Source organism: Anoplophora glabripennis, unplaced genomic scaffold (assembly GCF_000390285.2).
Source record: "Anoplophora glabripennis isolate ALB-LARVAE unplaced genomic scaffold, Agla_2.0 scaffold64, whole genome shotgun sequence".
Lineage (NCBI taxonomy): Eukaryota > Metazoa > Arthropoda > Insecta > Coleoptera > Cerambycidae > Anoplophora > Anoplophora glabripennis.
Genome location: NW_019416216.1, coordinates 1 through 17,146, shown reverse-complemented (window position 1 = coordinate 17,146; position 17,146 = coordinate 1). Strand labels below are relative to the sequence as shown.

General features: G+C 30.2%; 1 protein-coding gene across 1 annotated transcript in view; it reads left to right on the top strand.

The window, feature by feature from the left end:
• Nucleotides 1-1,233, top strand: part of LOC108906690 — a gene marked incomplete at its 3' end in the record, with an annotated part of 175,344 nt that extends 174,111 nt beyond the window's left edge. The window contains exon 6 of the mRNA XM_018710023.1: nt 1,186-1,233. Within this exon, the coding sequence (XP_018565539.1) occupies nt 1,186-1,233 (48 nt within the window). The remainder of the gene's footprint in view (nt 1-1,185) is intronic.
• Between the last annotated feature and the right edge of the window lie 15,913 nt (nt 1,234-17,146).

The following is a 17,146-nucleotide window of genomic DNA, read 5'->3' as shown; positions in this document are numbered from 1 at the left end:
ATGTAATCCAAAGTGTCAAATAGAAATCATGTCATTCCATACGTAACAAATAAGGATGAATATAAAATTGTTGTGTACCTCAGAAGTTTTGTAAACTATAAAATTGACGACAGGTTTACTAGATTCTTCGCAAATCTGTTAATTTCCATTAAGTTAATTAATATGAAAGAAAGCGACTACCTCGAGTTTCTTCTTTCTCAGGATAATTCAAGAAATTGAAGACATACCTTAATATTCAAAATATCAACGAATTGAATGAATACCAAGAGCTGACTGAAAGTGACTGTATTAACAATCACTCTGTATAAACTGTTAGCTGTGCTCGAGCCGTATGCCGCTCTATCCTCACAATACACAATGCTATTGACTGCCATAAAAACACGTGCCATACACTCGACCAAGCAAAGCGTTAACATTAAACACACGCAGGAACGAGAATGTCCATTAGCAAAAAACCTTGACTATTCACCGGGACGCCAGGCCGATAGGGCAGGCATTAGGCGACCGCTAGCTACGTATGGAATAAATTGATCGATGGGAAGCTTCAGATCAAAGGTAGACATGTGCATGGTATTGTACAATGACGCGGATAGTGGGTTTACTAAAATGTGATGTAGTGGATGGTTCACCACCATTAGTAAAAATAGCATCTATTAAAAACTTGGATTGTTTTAAATATGTGCCTGTGACCTCAGTAAATATTGAACCAAAATTAAAAGTGAACAATTCTTTCAAATTAGAACAATGCTATGTAATTATGTAACAATCATTAAATGCTTAATTACATAATTTTCGTAATTAGTACATCAAAAGGAGCACTTATGTTAATGTTACAAACCCCATTGTTATTATTACCCCATAATTTGTTATTCTCATTACTCACACTTACATGTCATTTGTGTGAATTTTGTGTAATCGGTTTCTCATGAAGTGTACCTCTCATCAAAATACTAAACGACCTTCCACAGTACACTGTACATTTCCTAGTCTTCTTGGCAGTATCGATATCAACTTAGCCCTCGATTCATCACCTTAAAGAAGTATTTTTCTCATACAAATAAAATAAGCTTACATTGTTAATCGCTTCGCGTGAGAATTTTCCAGCTCGTTAATTGCCACGAAGACTTCCACTTGCCTCCAGTTGTTTGTTCAGTTTCACCAGAAAGAACAATTGTTTTGTTGCAGGTCGAAAAAAGCGGGAAACCAGTGCGGTCTAATTGCTCTCAACTGTCGGTAAGTGCTAGCTTTAGTTAGTTTTATTTCATTCTGCCACCGGTTGACACACCCAACGTAAATCTAAGTTCGTTAGGGCTAACTGGATTTTTGCACCCCTCTAACTGTCTGAGACGTCTGGATTTCTCCGGACTATGTGGTAACAGATGAAAACTATACTTTGTTTCACTATCTACCCGATATGCAGTCAATAATCAAATTAAAAAATATGGAAGCTTTTGGAAAAATGTTACAAATTTCAGTTAACAGATAATACTTAAGGAGGTATATCGGGTTTACTCAAATGCACAGATGTACTTGAAGTTTATATAGCGTATTAGCCAGTGTGCTCCCTCTGTGCGTCATATTTGATTTCAAACATATACATTTTTCCTAAATCCCATGTACAATGTTATCAACAATAAATTATCCACAACAGATGATGTTTTGTAATGTTTTTAAAAAACTAGAATAAATAAAAAAGACTAGGAAGCTGTGATATATTTAATGGAATACAAAATTCAGTTGATAAATCCTTTTAATATATTTAATGCTTTATAAAAACATCGTAATCATTACCCAGTAATATTTAGGGTTACATAAAGTTTTCTTTGCTTGATTAATATAATTAGTAATACTGGAGATAAAAGCATTTGTACGGAATAACAAAGGAACAGAAATATTTCTCAGCAAACTTTATATCTAAAAAATTAGTTATAGTTGCAAAACTTTTGTAACATTACTCAAATAGAGATTAAGAACAGTGAGTAATAATGTAATTTCTATCACAGAACCTTCAAAATTGCATCCAACATTTTCTTTGACTTGGACGAGAGATGGGCGCGAGTGTCATTTCATTTCTTTAGAACTAAATCAACATAATGCTCGTTGTTTTACCAGTTCTCATGATTTACGGATTTGAAATAAAGGATACAAATCTTCGCGAGGATAATACGATATATTTGCTACATATAATAATTATATTGTACATAGTTTAAACACAATACATTTTTGAACGCGTACGCATCTTTACCCGAATTTAACGCGCAATATCTCCGATGTCCGAGGTCTGTAGGTTCAAAGTGTACAACTGCTAGTCAATTCTTTGCGCTATTGCCATATCTACATAGTCTTTATGCATTCATTAAATATAATTTAAAACTACTTAAATATGATATTTTTATGTTGTTAATTAGTCAATATGTATGCTATGCGCATATGAGTAAATTTCTTTGCTATATAGATAATGTTTATCGCAAATAATTTCAATAGAATTTAATTTTTTCAAATTGGCAGCGGGTTTTAGTCTCATAAGAAAAGCATAGGACCCCCCTGCGCTCTTCACTTCTTTCGGACCCCGATATACCTCCTTATGTAAAAAAACGTAGATTTTAAAATACTGAGTTTCACCATGATATTTAAATATTATATACCTTATTTATTTGTTTTTACTTCATCTTACTACATATTCATAATTTTTGTGATAATTCTACAATTTTTTTACTTTATAGGTATTCAGCTGATTCAAACAAATTAAAAATACATAGGTACAATTTAAAAAATTTTACTAAACGTGATTAATGTTCTTGGATAATAGAAAATGTGGAAACAAAAAGATTCCTTTCTAGTAGCTATTTTTTACGTGGTTAGTCCTGTCAAGGGTGATGTAACTGAGATTTTCCCATGAGCAGTTGTAATTTTAAATAAATAATATGACAACAAGGATATAGGCTGTTTCTTTGAATATTTGCATTTTTTACAACTTCAGTATGTCAGGTTTTTGAATTAATTATATTTAGACATATCTTTGTTTGGATAATTATTTATTACCAGCTATTTAATAGGTATTAGTGCGGTGTAATTCACAGCCCATAGAATATTTGTTTTCATCAACAAATAAGAATCTTGTCTGTGGTGCTAAATACCTTTTGTGTACCTATATTCCAGTATCGAAGAACATTATTTGATTTTATTCAATAATTAATAAAAAATAATTTGTTTGAATTATTAAAACTTTAACACGGAGTAAAAAATTGTACATGCGTTTTGAAATAATGCTACAAAGATTTTACATTGTTTTCGAATGAAAATAATGACATAAAAATAAGGAACAAGATAATTTCAAATAAGCACTCATTTCATAACTAGTAAATGTAGTAATACTTGAGTTTCATTTACTGAAGGGGTAGTTCATAAATGTCATGGCAAGTTTTTTTAATTTCTTTCTAAAATAACCAAGTAGGTATTTATTTGTCTGAAAAATAAAACATTTGAGAAAAACAAAGCTTTATAAGCTTTGGACAAGTGTAGAACAATAATTCTTAGGAATAAAAGATTGAAATATTGAAAAGTTATACACAGAAAAAAAATAAACACTAGTCAATAAATTTGAGAAGCAAGAACACTAGAAATTTAGTTCAATACTTATACTTAAAGTATAATAAAATTAGATTTCATTGTAAATACTCTTTACTTATATTGTTTTCCATTATGCAAGGATATGTACCATTAAACAGTAATAAAATAAACTAAAGGTATGACTGAAGTATCATTTAATTATGACGATATACTAATAAAATATATGACGCTGGTTAGAACGATATTCTTTTACGTAAGAGTAGTTTCTCATGTTGTGGGAGTTTGACAATTAAATTTTATGTGTGTTAAAAAAAATTACATGGGTTTGCTATTTGCTATTTATAGTTTTGAAGAGGAAATATATATCATCTCTTATAATATAACCAGCTTTGTGACGTTTAAATATATCGAAAAAAAAGTTTCCTCAGATCAGTCGTATGTATTCTGAATTTACTACAACAGCCGCTATTGCTGGCTGTTGTTAGCACTGCTAGAATCGTCAATATAATGTATGTTGATTATGAGCTTTGGAGGAATCAAAATTTATTTGACCAAATAAATCATTTGACTGTATTTGGCGAATTAAAGACTTATTTAGTGTTAATAAGGCATTTATTTGAATGAAACTACCAAATATTTAGTTTTAAAAAATACTTCGAACATTTAAAATGAACTACCCATAAATAATTAAATGTTTATTTCCTGAAAATATTTTTAAATGATATACTGGCTTTTGTTTAATTACAGACTTGTATCACATTTAAGCGCGACACCCTGTATAACTGTAGTATTTTAGTCAAAAAAATATAGGCAAATTCCTTACTTTTAAAGAGAAATATTGCAAAAACTAAGAAAATTATATGGGCAACTCCCAACATGCATTGCAATGCATTTTTACATTTTGCTACATTTTGTCTAAATATAATTTTATGCACGAATAACAGGCTTATCATATCCATTTCACACTTTTCGAGTTATACCTAATCAATTTGCAGAATTATGACTATTAATTAATTCATATGAATCACAGTACACAAGTTCCAAGGCAATAATGATTACAAAATCTCTGTCGATACCACAATTTTAAATTAAACTTCAATAAGTATCAATTTTATCCATAACAGTGCACATTTACACCTCATACACCGTTAACTGCTCGCGGTTGCGCATTGAATGTGCCTATTTATAACGCATATAATTTTAGTATTTCTTTTACTTTTCTAGGTGTACCTATTTTAAATTTCCAAATTAGTCAATAAAGAAATTAAAATAAAGCTGGTATTGCTTCTTATGGAACAACTGTACCTATGCAGATTTATAAAATGTTCCATTCTTAATAAAACCTGTTTGGTTTTTTCCTTCCACTACCTTTTGATGTTTATATTTCAACACTCTAAATAATTGAACTCATTATATTCCAAAATCGTTTAGGCCATATTTTCTTTAAACATTTACCGGCGTGGGACTAAATACGGCGCTTAAAATGTATAGGACCATTAAAAGGGGCTGTTAAATTAATTCGTTCTTTTTTTCTGTACTAAATTGCGAGTAACACCTACGCAGTCTAGTAAATACAGTAAGAGCGTTGTTTTCGGGCAGACGCAGTAACATATAACGTTTTCATTTACTGAAAGCCTGGATTGCTCTTTTTGCGGATAAATGGCCCGAGAGTTATGGAAGAAATATATCAGGAGATATAACAGTTCCGCCAATTTAATGTTGTATAGGCGTGTGTGTCCCGGTCTCATGTAAAAAATCGCCGCAGGATGCGGAGATTTAACCTGAACTTGCCTCTAACACATTCCCTGTGTGCTTATGTTTTCGTTTCTTTACTGTCGCCGTGCCGTAATGGCACTTTTGTTTCATTTACCGTCACGAGGATGAGTGTATTTTTCTCCATCTCATCTTTGTAAGATTTAAAAAACTAAAACGAGGAAAAATGTAGAAATTTATATTAATTCAAATTTTGAAATTTAGGATCCTTTCACTCTGTTAAGGCCGTTTTGCAGAGCCAAAGGAATTCATGGATTAATTCATGATTTCTTCATGGATTTGTTGAGAATATTAACAGGTTCAGCAATTGTAATTGTAATTACTTAGAAAATTTAGTTAATAAATAATATCAAGAGGATAGAGAATAATTTAATTAATGTTTAATGATTTTTATAATAAACACGGTTGGCATCTTATTTTTAAATCAAAATGTAACTAGGATCCACTAAATAATTGTTAAAAATTAAAAATTAAAGTCACTATTCTTACGATTATTATTGCTTCATTAATAAATTGACGACAATTTTGTGTATTATGCCTACATAACAATTAATTCAAGGTACAAAAATGTACCAATATCTTTAATAGGCCATTTTTCGATTGAGATATTGCCAACTAACACAGGCAGTGGCAATTATTAACATTAATGTCGTCATAACTTGTGTATAGATTTTATTTATTTCCTTCGTTTTTATGATGTATTTGTATTTTTTTTGGTTGTTTGTTCCTTTTAATTTTGTTTGTAATTGATGTACTTCTTTTATTATTGTCTGTAAAATCCCTGTTCTATAATTGGGTAGTACCTGTTGAACAGTGTATTAAATAAAATAACTTATTATTAGGATATGTGTAGAGAATAAAAGAATGTTAGAGCTAAGTATTTAAATTTATCATATAAAATAAGTAGCATTCATGCATTCAAAGTATTCCTCAACAAAATTACTTTTAAAGTCACTTCTACTTAAAAGTCGCCATTAACAAGTAGCTGTAACTATGAATGAATGAATAACTAAAATGTAATAGTAATAGAAGTCATTTTACGTAGAAAAAAATTAAATGAATATAATTTGTCCAAACGGCGATAAAAGTAAAAGTAAATGTCACTAATTATCTATCTGTATTTCTAATCTCTAGTCTTATTTCTAATAAAAAAAAAATCTTTAAAAGTCTGATTTCTACAACCGTATAAATTTTTATGAAAATTTTCCTTAGTTTTGTCAGTAGAGTGTAGTGCATTTAAAAATTTACATTCAACGCGGCTTTAAATATTATAATAAAATTAGAACGTAGTTCAAAATATGAATGGAAATTAGGATATTTATTCATGAACGATTGGACTACCCAGTTTCCAGAAAACGGTTCCCCACTTTGGTAAATAAACGGTAATAATTTGGTTTATGTGGTAACTTTATTATCGCTTTGGCAGATGCGATTAAGTTAATTCTTGGACATCTTCTTCAGAAGAGACTCCCTGTTCAATTATTATTGACAACTGCAAACCAAACAGAATTTGCACACTCGACATTGTTGATTTAAATGGAGTACCTTGTTTTTTAAAAATTTCAGTTTACCTATTCCCAGTTCATTTTATATCTCTTCAATAATAAATTTTTCATAAGCATCAGTAATTACAAGTCAACTTTGTTTCAGAAAGTAACTTGAATTTCAGATTGGTCACATACCTATAGATCTATCACAAAAACATACAATAAGGTGCGATTTTTATCTTTCGTTCAAATATGAAAACGTCCCACCTTCCTTTTCCAGAACTTAGTTCAAAATTGAAAAATATTTATAAGGACTTTAGAAGTTCAGCATTTTCCACATTCTAACTTTTTTAAATAAAATCCTATAACAAATTTGATCCCAGCAGATGCAACATTTACTTTCTGTTTTATTAATTTATTATTGTTCTCTTCTTCTATTTACTATGTGGGGGCCTATTTCTTATAGCGTTGATACTACCTATTAAGAGAATCAATAGATGAATTCCAAGAACATTTTGCCGGAATCAGTGGTCTTATTTTCTATTATGGGAATCAATAGACGAATTCCATGAACATTTTACCGGAAACAGTAGTCATAGCTTTTTAATATTTGTTATTTTTGAGGGGGACAGGGGATTTTTATTGTTAGTTCCAGTTTTAATTTAATTTTTCATTAAAAACAAAATTCATGTTACCCTTATATATATAAAGTAAACCAAATAGGACTTTTATTGCCCAGAAGATAGAGCAGATTGTGACTTTTTCAAACTTTTGCTGTCATTTTTACACGAAGATATAGGTGTCACATAATTATGGAATTTTTACGACTCAAATGCAATGTGAAAAAGATGATTGTGCTTCACCTAAAAAGTTACTAAAATGTTACAAATTTTACGGAATTGTGATCATATTAAGTCAACGAATTACCTTAAAAATGCATAGTCATAATAAAATAAAAAAAATGTAAAATTATTAGAAAAGCTTTAAAAGTATTTAAAATTATAATTATTCTACCATTTCGTCGAAACTGACTGACACTACGAAAAATATAGGGTTGTGGGAGACGAATAATTACTTTTACTTGTTACGTACTTGTTATACACAAGAGAAACCAGTCCATTTATGTGGAAAATGTTGATTGAAAATATCCATTTTTTAACTATGAAAGAGTAACAAAAAAATAATAAAAATTATGAATATATCGCAAACTATAAGAAATAAATCCTAATATCCTTAATGTAATCGAAAAATAATTTAATTTTACATCTGCTCGTATCAGATTTAATGTGCGTTTCATTTAAAAAATAGTTAACCATGATCAAAAAATAACTAAATAATACCTGAAATAAAAAGAAACAATTCATACAGAAAGGGTATGTGTCAGACCCATTATCTGTTTATTGAAGTAGGTTTTAAATGCAACGAAAAATTTAAAGATTCAGTAATATACAGGGTGTTCCATTTGAAGAAATGAAGTTAAGTAAGCTTAAATCTAATTGGACACTCTATAGTGTAAAAACAATTTAATATATGAAGAATTTTTATTTGAAATAATTTTTTTGTATTATTGATATTGTCAGAACACTTCCTCTTAAATCCAACACACTGTATTTCAGAGCAGTTTTAATTTAGAAAATATAAATTGTATTTTAGGTACTTAATTCATTTGCATTTCAAAAAGTTTAATATTAATTTAAGAAAAAATCATATGCGCTTCTAAATTTGTTAAAGGTATTTTAGAAAAAAAACATTTGACATTAGATAAAAGTAGTCTAATTTTAAATTCAAATTAAGTTTTGAAAATGTTACCAATAATACAAAATTCTAAAATAGCCTTTATTATTTCATTCAATGTAAATTAAATTCACTAATAAGAATTTTAAGTTACAATTTCTGTAACTGACCTTTTTCTAAATACACTTGAATAACCAAAAAATTGTAAGTAATATCGCAATAATTGATTCAGCTGGTTTGATACACTTTTCTATGAAATATCGCAGGAAAGCAATATATTACGATCAACGGGGACATAATTTATTATAGATGCGGGCTTAAACTAGTGTATTTCCGATATTCGCATATATAGTGTTACGGCAATTAATATTAAAACTTTAGAAAAACTTACAATACCATTAAGGATTTCTATTTATGAAATGCGGAAGTTGAAATATTGCTAAAGATATCACTTCTGATAGAAAGATGTATTGCAGTAGGAAGAGGTCTATCAGGAAGCAGTTTGCATCATTAACTATAATAAATAAACTTGATCATCCATTAAACTCAGTGCAGAGAATGTTAGTTTATATAAAACAGATGTACTTATGCTTTGGGTGCGACAATGGTAAAGTGGTAATCAGGGAAATAGAGAACCATAGTGAGTGGTAATTGTAATTAAAAATTGTAATTCGCTGAATCCGAAACTGCCTTCAGATTTGGCCCAACGGGTCTGAGTTTTCAGGAAAATTCAAAATACAAATCAAAATTCGCTAAAAACGTAATTAACGATAGACGAAAGTTATAAAAAATCAAATTATTCTACCAGCTCACTGGACGTATGATTTTTCAGTCGTTTGATTCCAATTTATCATCATAGAGTCATACAAGCTGGTCCAATTTCATTCAATAACAGAAAAAAGATTAAAAACGCCATTTTCTTGGCATAATTGGCGTGTTGCAGAGTTCTGGATCCATCATTTTATCCATCCAACCATTTATGAATGTATACATCTTTCTGTCCAATCGTTCATGCATGAATACGCATATTTATTCAGCCACCTGTACCACCTATAAGACCCACCCATCCACCCATCTATCCATCTATCCATCTACTTTTTATACTGAGAGATGAGATAACAGCCTAGAAGATTGAGAATGCAATAAAACTTGTAGAATACTCTACTTTCTAAACAAAAGAATCTACTTTTTAATATCTACAAATTATTCTTATTTTTGTTGCTATAACGTGTTCTCTTTTTCTTCAAAGGTTCTATGCAAAGACTTACGCTTTCGTTTAGTCCCTCTATTTTTCGTTTCTCTTTTTAACAACCAACAAAAATCGGCCATCATGTTTTCATCCCATCTTCCTTGATATCGCTGTTCTATAACCTTCATATCCTGATGAAATCGTTCGCCTTGTTCTTCGCCAAGATCCAAGATGTTCAGGAAACCAATCCAGCTGTGAATGAAAGAAGTGCAACTTGAAGTTCATCAAGCATCCCAGATATTGGAAGTCTTTTTTATCATTTTTGATACAATTTCATCGTATTTAGGACTATTCTTGTTTACTAAAAAATTTGTCGCTACAGCTTTGCAACTAGTCCAAGCACTCTTCTCAACGCTACTCATTGTAGTGATGAATGTTGCATCCTTGAACAATGTCCGAATCTGAGGTCCATAGAATACACCTTCATTCAATTTGGCCTCAGAAGTATTCGGAAATTTTCGACCTATATAGGGCGAAAATTTTTTTAGGAAACAACAAGAGTCCTAAATACGAAGAAATTGTATCGAAAATGATAAAAGACTTCCAAGATCTGGGATGTTTTATGAACTACAAGTTGGACTTCCTTCATTCACATCTGGATTGGTTTTCTGAAAATTTTGGAGATTATAACGAAGAACAAGGCGAACGATTTCATTAGGATATGAAGGTTATAGAACATGGATATCAAGGAAGATGGGATGAAAACATGATGAACGATTTTTGTTTATTGTTAAAAAGGGAACCGAAAAATAGAGGGACTAAACGAAAACGTAACTCTTTGCATAGATCCTTTGAAGAAAGAAGAACACGTTATAGCAACAAAAATAAGAATGATTTGTAGATATCGTTTTCTTTTGTTTAGAAAGTAGAGTATTTCTACAAGTTTTATTGCATTCACAATCTTCTAGGCTGTTATCTCATCTCTCAGTACAAAACGTAGATGGATAGATGGGTGGATGGGTGGGTTTTATATGTGGTACAGGTGGATGATAGAAAGACGTATGAATTCATAAATCGGTGGGTGGATAAAAAGATGGATCCAGAACTCTGCAACACGAATTATGCCATGAAAATGACGTTTTTAACCTATTTTCTGTTTTTGAATGAAATTGGACCAGCTTGTCTGATTCTATGATGATAAATTGAAATTAAACGAGTGAAAAATCATACGTCTAGTGAACTGGTAGAATAATTTGATTTTTTATAACTTTTGTCGACCGTAAATTACGTTTTTTGTGAATTTTGACCTGTTTTTTTAATTATCCCGAAAACTCAGACCTGTTGGGCCAAATCTGAAGGCAGATTCGGATTCAGCGGAAAAAATACATGGAAATCCATGGGTCTGAATGCCAGATCCGATACTTTTTTTTGTGGGTCTGTGAATTATTATCAATGACACAGATCAGTATGATAAAATTCTACGTAAATATAAAAAAATGTGTTAGTTATTTAGGAAAACTAAGTATGAGATATAAAAAAAGAGAAGAGAGCACAATATGCGAATACTAGTTTGCCACCCCTTCTTAATACAACTCCGCGACTTTCGAGCTAATCATTGCCATAGAACGAGGGAAATAGTTGCTTTCGAGAGAAAAGAGACAAAATCTTGACTGTTGACATAACAGGTAAACTTCTCCTATAATTAAATTACACACAAACGATCATTAATATTAAAGAAAACTCGTAGAAGAAACTTAAGTCGCGATTTAGATCGCAATCTCTTTGTCTACAGAAGATCATTAATTTTTTCCATTACTTTTAACTTCTTACTGCTTTTACTTTTATAATTATTCATCGAAGTTTCACTCCTTCTACCGTTCATTCCGCAAAGTTTGAAAGTTACTTGAAAAATGACTCTAGTAAACTTCTATTTTATTCCGGGAAGATATTATTAGACTTAAATTACCCTGGAATATCCACGGCGACAGTGATTTCTCTTTATCATCAAGCCAAATATAAACTGAAATTAAAGTAACGCACAAAGCCGTGGAAAGTTTACTTAATTGAAGGTTTTTCTTTGTAAATATCTGTGAAATTAAAAAATCAGCACTTAAAAATTTATAATGTAGGTTACCAAACAAGTTTTTAATTTCCCTTTATCAATTTTTCGACTTAAATATGCTTCTTTTATTCGTCTTTTTTCCGTTGTTTTTTGTTATTTGTATTATTTTAACATTTTGATAACGTTTATTTTATATTTTGCTTTTTTGTATTCCAAGATTTGCACTGTTTTTATTTATTGCTTATATTTTAATGGTTATTTATTTTGGTTATTTTAAATGTATTTATATTGCTATTTGTATCAATTTTAAAATGTTTTATAATCACATTTTGACGCTACTTATCCATTAAGTAGGTTTTATATCTTCTGGTTATTTCAAAAGGAAATAAATAAATTGATAGGTACTTAAATAATTTGTTGCAATATAAAGGGTGTCCCTAAAAAAATTGTCATTGGAAATACATTTTTTTAAGCTGAAATAGGCTGATAAAATTATAATGCTTGTTGCAATAATATTCTCTGAATACATTTTATCTGAAAATTTGACGTGTAGTCGTTCTAAAGGACATTGAAATCAGTCCAAAAGGTACTCATAAAAAGAAAAAATACTCAGAAAAGATGTCTTCCAAAGGTTACTAGATCAATGTTAATTAAACACAACAACTTATGTTTTGTTGCTTGTAAAATAAAGGAACTGCTATAATTTTTATATTATATACAACTTCACGGTTGTTATTTCTTTAAACAACGTGTCTTAAGGCTAATAATTACTATTAAATTAATTATGGCAATATAGAAATACAACTGGATATGTTATTAGTTACACGGAATAAAAAATTAATACCTCCTTATCTAGTTAATATTAATCTCGAACCACATGCAATTTTGTTGTAACAGTTCACATGTTCGCGCACATGTCCAGCAATAATATATTAAAATAATAAACCGTAAAAAATTAATACACGATATTATTCAGTCTCGGCTTCCTATTTCTCATGTATTTCAGAATGGTATGCGCAATTAATGCAAGGAGTAACTGTAGATCCTGGTTACTAATCAGATTATAATGTCACTGAGCAGGAGAAAGTGACGTTAAATCTGTTTGTATTGAATATTTAAAAGAAATTAAATATTATCGAGAGGCTTCTAATAGGAAAATCTAAAATATATTAATATATAATGATTTCGCGACATAAGTGAATTCAAAGTACTTTTAAAGTAAAGTAAAGACATATGTGTGATTTTTATTGTTTATTTTAAACGATAACAATGATTTACTAATATAAAAAATGAATAATGAACTTCTTTCCTATTCTCATAATTGTTAGTAATTTTTTTTATTAATTTATCTATTATACCTTCTAGCAACTTCGATTGAGTATAACCTGTGCCTTTCTCTTGTTCCTTGATAGGTTCTTCCTATACAAAGTATAGAAAAAGAAAGTTCATCTGGTATTGGTAGGAGAATAATTAACAGTTTCTGTTTGAAGTTTAGCCGTTGATTGCTAGCTTCACCAAAACAGTATAAATCCACAGACTATTTTTGATATTACATCCCAAATATTTTCGGTAATCTCAGTTTGCCTTGTTTAATAAATGTTTAAAATATACTGTAATGATTATTTTCCAATATTTCAACCATCAACATGGAAAGTCTGAAATATAAGTCGGTCAAAACAATACATCAAGAATTCATTAATGGCGAATTTCCAGACCGAGATCGAGGTGGGAATGTTGAAAAAAATGGAATATATGGAGAGAAAACAAAATAAAACATTCTTCTATTCTTCTTCTTAATTACTTAATGGATTTTCGTCAAGAAAAAACATATAATATGAAAACTGAAGGAATTGTTCCATGAAACCAGAAGTTACAAAGAAAAACGCTTTGTATGGTCAGAGCAATATCAGGGATGAGTTAAAAGAATAGAATGTTGGTAAGACTATTTGAGAAACATGCTTTGCAGAAGATGAAGATGGAAACAATATTAAGGAAAGAAACAAGACAAAGAGAAAAAGTTAGAACATAAAAATGCACCGAATAATACAAATACTATACTAACTGAAAATATAAGAAGAGGGAGACCACGATAAAACGGTTAAAGGCGAAAGAGCAAGATTTAAAGAAGCTATAGATTAAAAATTGGGGGCGGGAAATAGGAAGATCTGTTCGCAAACCATGAGCCAACTATGCCTGAGGAACTGATATTTGAGATACTTTTACTACTTTAAATTTTTGTTTTATTCCATGATATTTTAAATTATTATACAGGCCGACAAAATTTTACGAAAGTCCAGAACCAGAGACCGGATCTAGTGTACCCGAAGGATTTTGGTGCGCTGATTACGAATCCAAGCTCAGAATTGGGCCATCACCTTCTCGAGATATTCTAACCTCAAAGTGGAAAAATCGCTGTTTTTCGATATATTCGGGGTCAGATTACAACGTGAATTTTATTTTTTTTTTCTAAAATATCGTTAAATCATCTCAAAGTACCACTCTTACCCTTCTAAGCGCACTTCGATTTTTTTGAAAATCTTTTTTTTCCATAGAGATATGATAGATTGAAGTTTAGTACTTCAGCGATTTCGGTACAACAACGGAAATAAACTAAATTTATCCAAAAACGAGATATAGAGTCGCTGAATTTGAAAATACCGGCGTATCTGTGCCATAAGGTTTTCTAACCTAAAATTGAATACTATATGAAGCAGATACCTATGTATACACACTGTTACATTCGCATGCTAAGTTCATGACGGGTTTATCATAATGCGCGTTAACCTAAATGCGCAATAACCAGCGAGAGTTAAACCCACGACAGGTTAACCTAAATTTTCCATGTTGTAACGAAATCGCTGAAGTACTAAACTTCAATCTATCATATCTCTATGGAAAAAAAATATTTTCAAAAAAATCGAAGTGCGCTTAGAAGGGTAAGAGTGGTACTTAGAGATGGTTTAACGCAAATTAAGATAAAAAATTAATTCACGTTGTAATCTGACCCCGAATATAGCGAAAAATCGCGATTTTTTCACTTTAAGGTTAGAATATCTCGAGAACCTAGGGTTATGGGCCAATTCTCAGCTCGGATTCGTTATTAGCGCACCAAAATCCTTCGGGTACAATAGGTCCGGTTTCTGGTTCTGAAAATTGTCGGCCTGTGTTATGCGTAACTTTTTGCAATTGAATGAAAAATATTCATAATACAGGAATTATCAAATTTTGCATTGATTTTTCGAACCTCCTTTTAATGCAGATTTAGATTTACTGAATTTGAATTTTTTATTGTTCTGAAATACTATAGGTACCTAAATTCTGTGTGGATCAGCATACTATTTTATTATTATTAATTCCATTTCAACGTGATTTTCAGTTCACTACACATACAAAAAATGTGTGCCCCTATCCTATTTTCGAATTAAACTTTAAGTTCACCGTTTCATTATTCATTGTACATATTCGGTGATACAGCATTTGATAACGCTTTAGAAAACCGACGCCTGGTTCCATAACAATTCCACTTTATATTTATTATCCGGCCGTTTGTTTTTATTGATAGCCAGTTTAAAATATCTATCGGATAATCCACATCACGTAGAAATTTTAGGGTCGCGGAATTAGTTTCCCAAAGGGGGATGGACAGGGGAGTAAGTATATTATATTATTTTAGCACTCTCCTGGGTTAAAAGTTCTACTTTATTGCAATCATTAAATTTTACTGCAACTTCAGTCATATTTTCTTCGTTAATAATTTCTACGGAAATCTCGGGTACAAAACTAAAGTTTAGCAAAAAGAGCAGTCGGTCATTTTCAGCGTTAAGGCAACTTCTTTTGTTGGGCCAGGGTAATATATGTGTTTGCTTACCTTGCGCCTTCCGGATTATATCGTAAATTCAAGGCGTTACCGTTTCTTACAATGTCTCCGTTTATAGTAATACATGGCGTTGGAATTAAATAAAAACAAATTCATTTGGGACCATTATTTACTAGATCAGAATTCCGTTCTCCAGTAAGCGGATGCCCTATAATAGGAGCAAAGTTTGAATAGTTAATAACAGAAATACCTATGTATAGCTTAGCTTATTTTACAACTTTGATTATGTCAGAATTTTCCGTGAAATCTACTATTTTTTTTACGTGAACGTATTTAAATTCGGATTCCGTTATTTAAACATATAATTTTCTTTATTTATTTCTAACACATAATTACTAGTTTTGTGTCTAATTTGTATTATTTATTATCTTGTTGATCAAAGAAGATATACCTGTCTTAGTTGACCTTCAATGTCTGGTTTTTTTAATCTAATAAAATTTATAAAACATTTACTAAGGTTAATTTACTGTTGAGCATATACAGAGTGTCCGCGTTTTTTGTAACAGGACTTTCACAACTTGTACTAAAAGTCCTTTAAAAAAGAAGTTCATGTAAACATATATGAATAGATGCGTTGTTTTCGATTTACAGAGTGTTCAAGTTTAAAATGAGAATTGATTTTTTATTCGTAAAACGAAAAACCCTTTTTAGACTTTGTTGAAATTGAAATAATACTCATTTTCTCACATAATTTAGTTTGTCCTATTTTCTCCAGTGGCGTCACAACAAGATACCAGCTTGATAAAAATAGAAAAAATATGGTACGCCATTGCTTTTTGGTAAGTTGTTCTCAGATTTAGCTATCAAAAATACAACTTTTTTGTTATTTACCTTTTTCTCCAATCTCGCTTTGTTTAGACAGAAATAAAACTTTTTGTTTCACACAGTTTATTGTAAGATAACAAAAAAAATAAACTACACGGTATGGAAAAAAATAACTTATTGTATAAATAGACCTCAAAGGAGCTGTTCGAAATGCCCGCCATTTCGTTCAACACACAAATTTGTTTTTTTTTTTAACCAGAAAACTGCTTTACGAAAAAGAGTGGTTTTTTTTTCTTCGAAGAATTTACAAAACAAAAACGTATTTCAATATGTAAATTTATGAGGCAGTAGAACCAGTGTGATATTTTTTTTATTTAAATTTTTTTCGAATTAATTTTTTTTTGTGTTTTAACTTTTTACAGATAATGCACGCTATGAAACAAAATTTTATTATAGACGTAAATCGCGATGTCCAGTTACTAAAAAGATCATATTTTTAAAACTGCTTCTACTGACATTATCATTATTAATTAAATATCTAAATTAGTATTAACTAAATATTCCGATTTTTTTTTCAGTATTAAAAAGTTTGCTATACTTGTTATATTTTTGACTAATTCAGTAAAAATATTTTTATATAGATAGGTCAACGACGAAATAAAAAAAATCAATTTCTATAACACTTGACG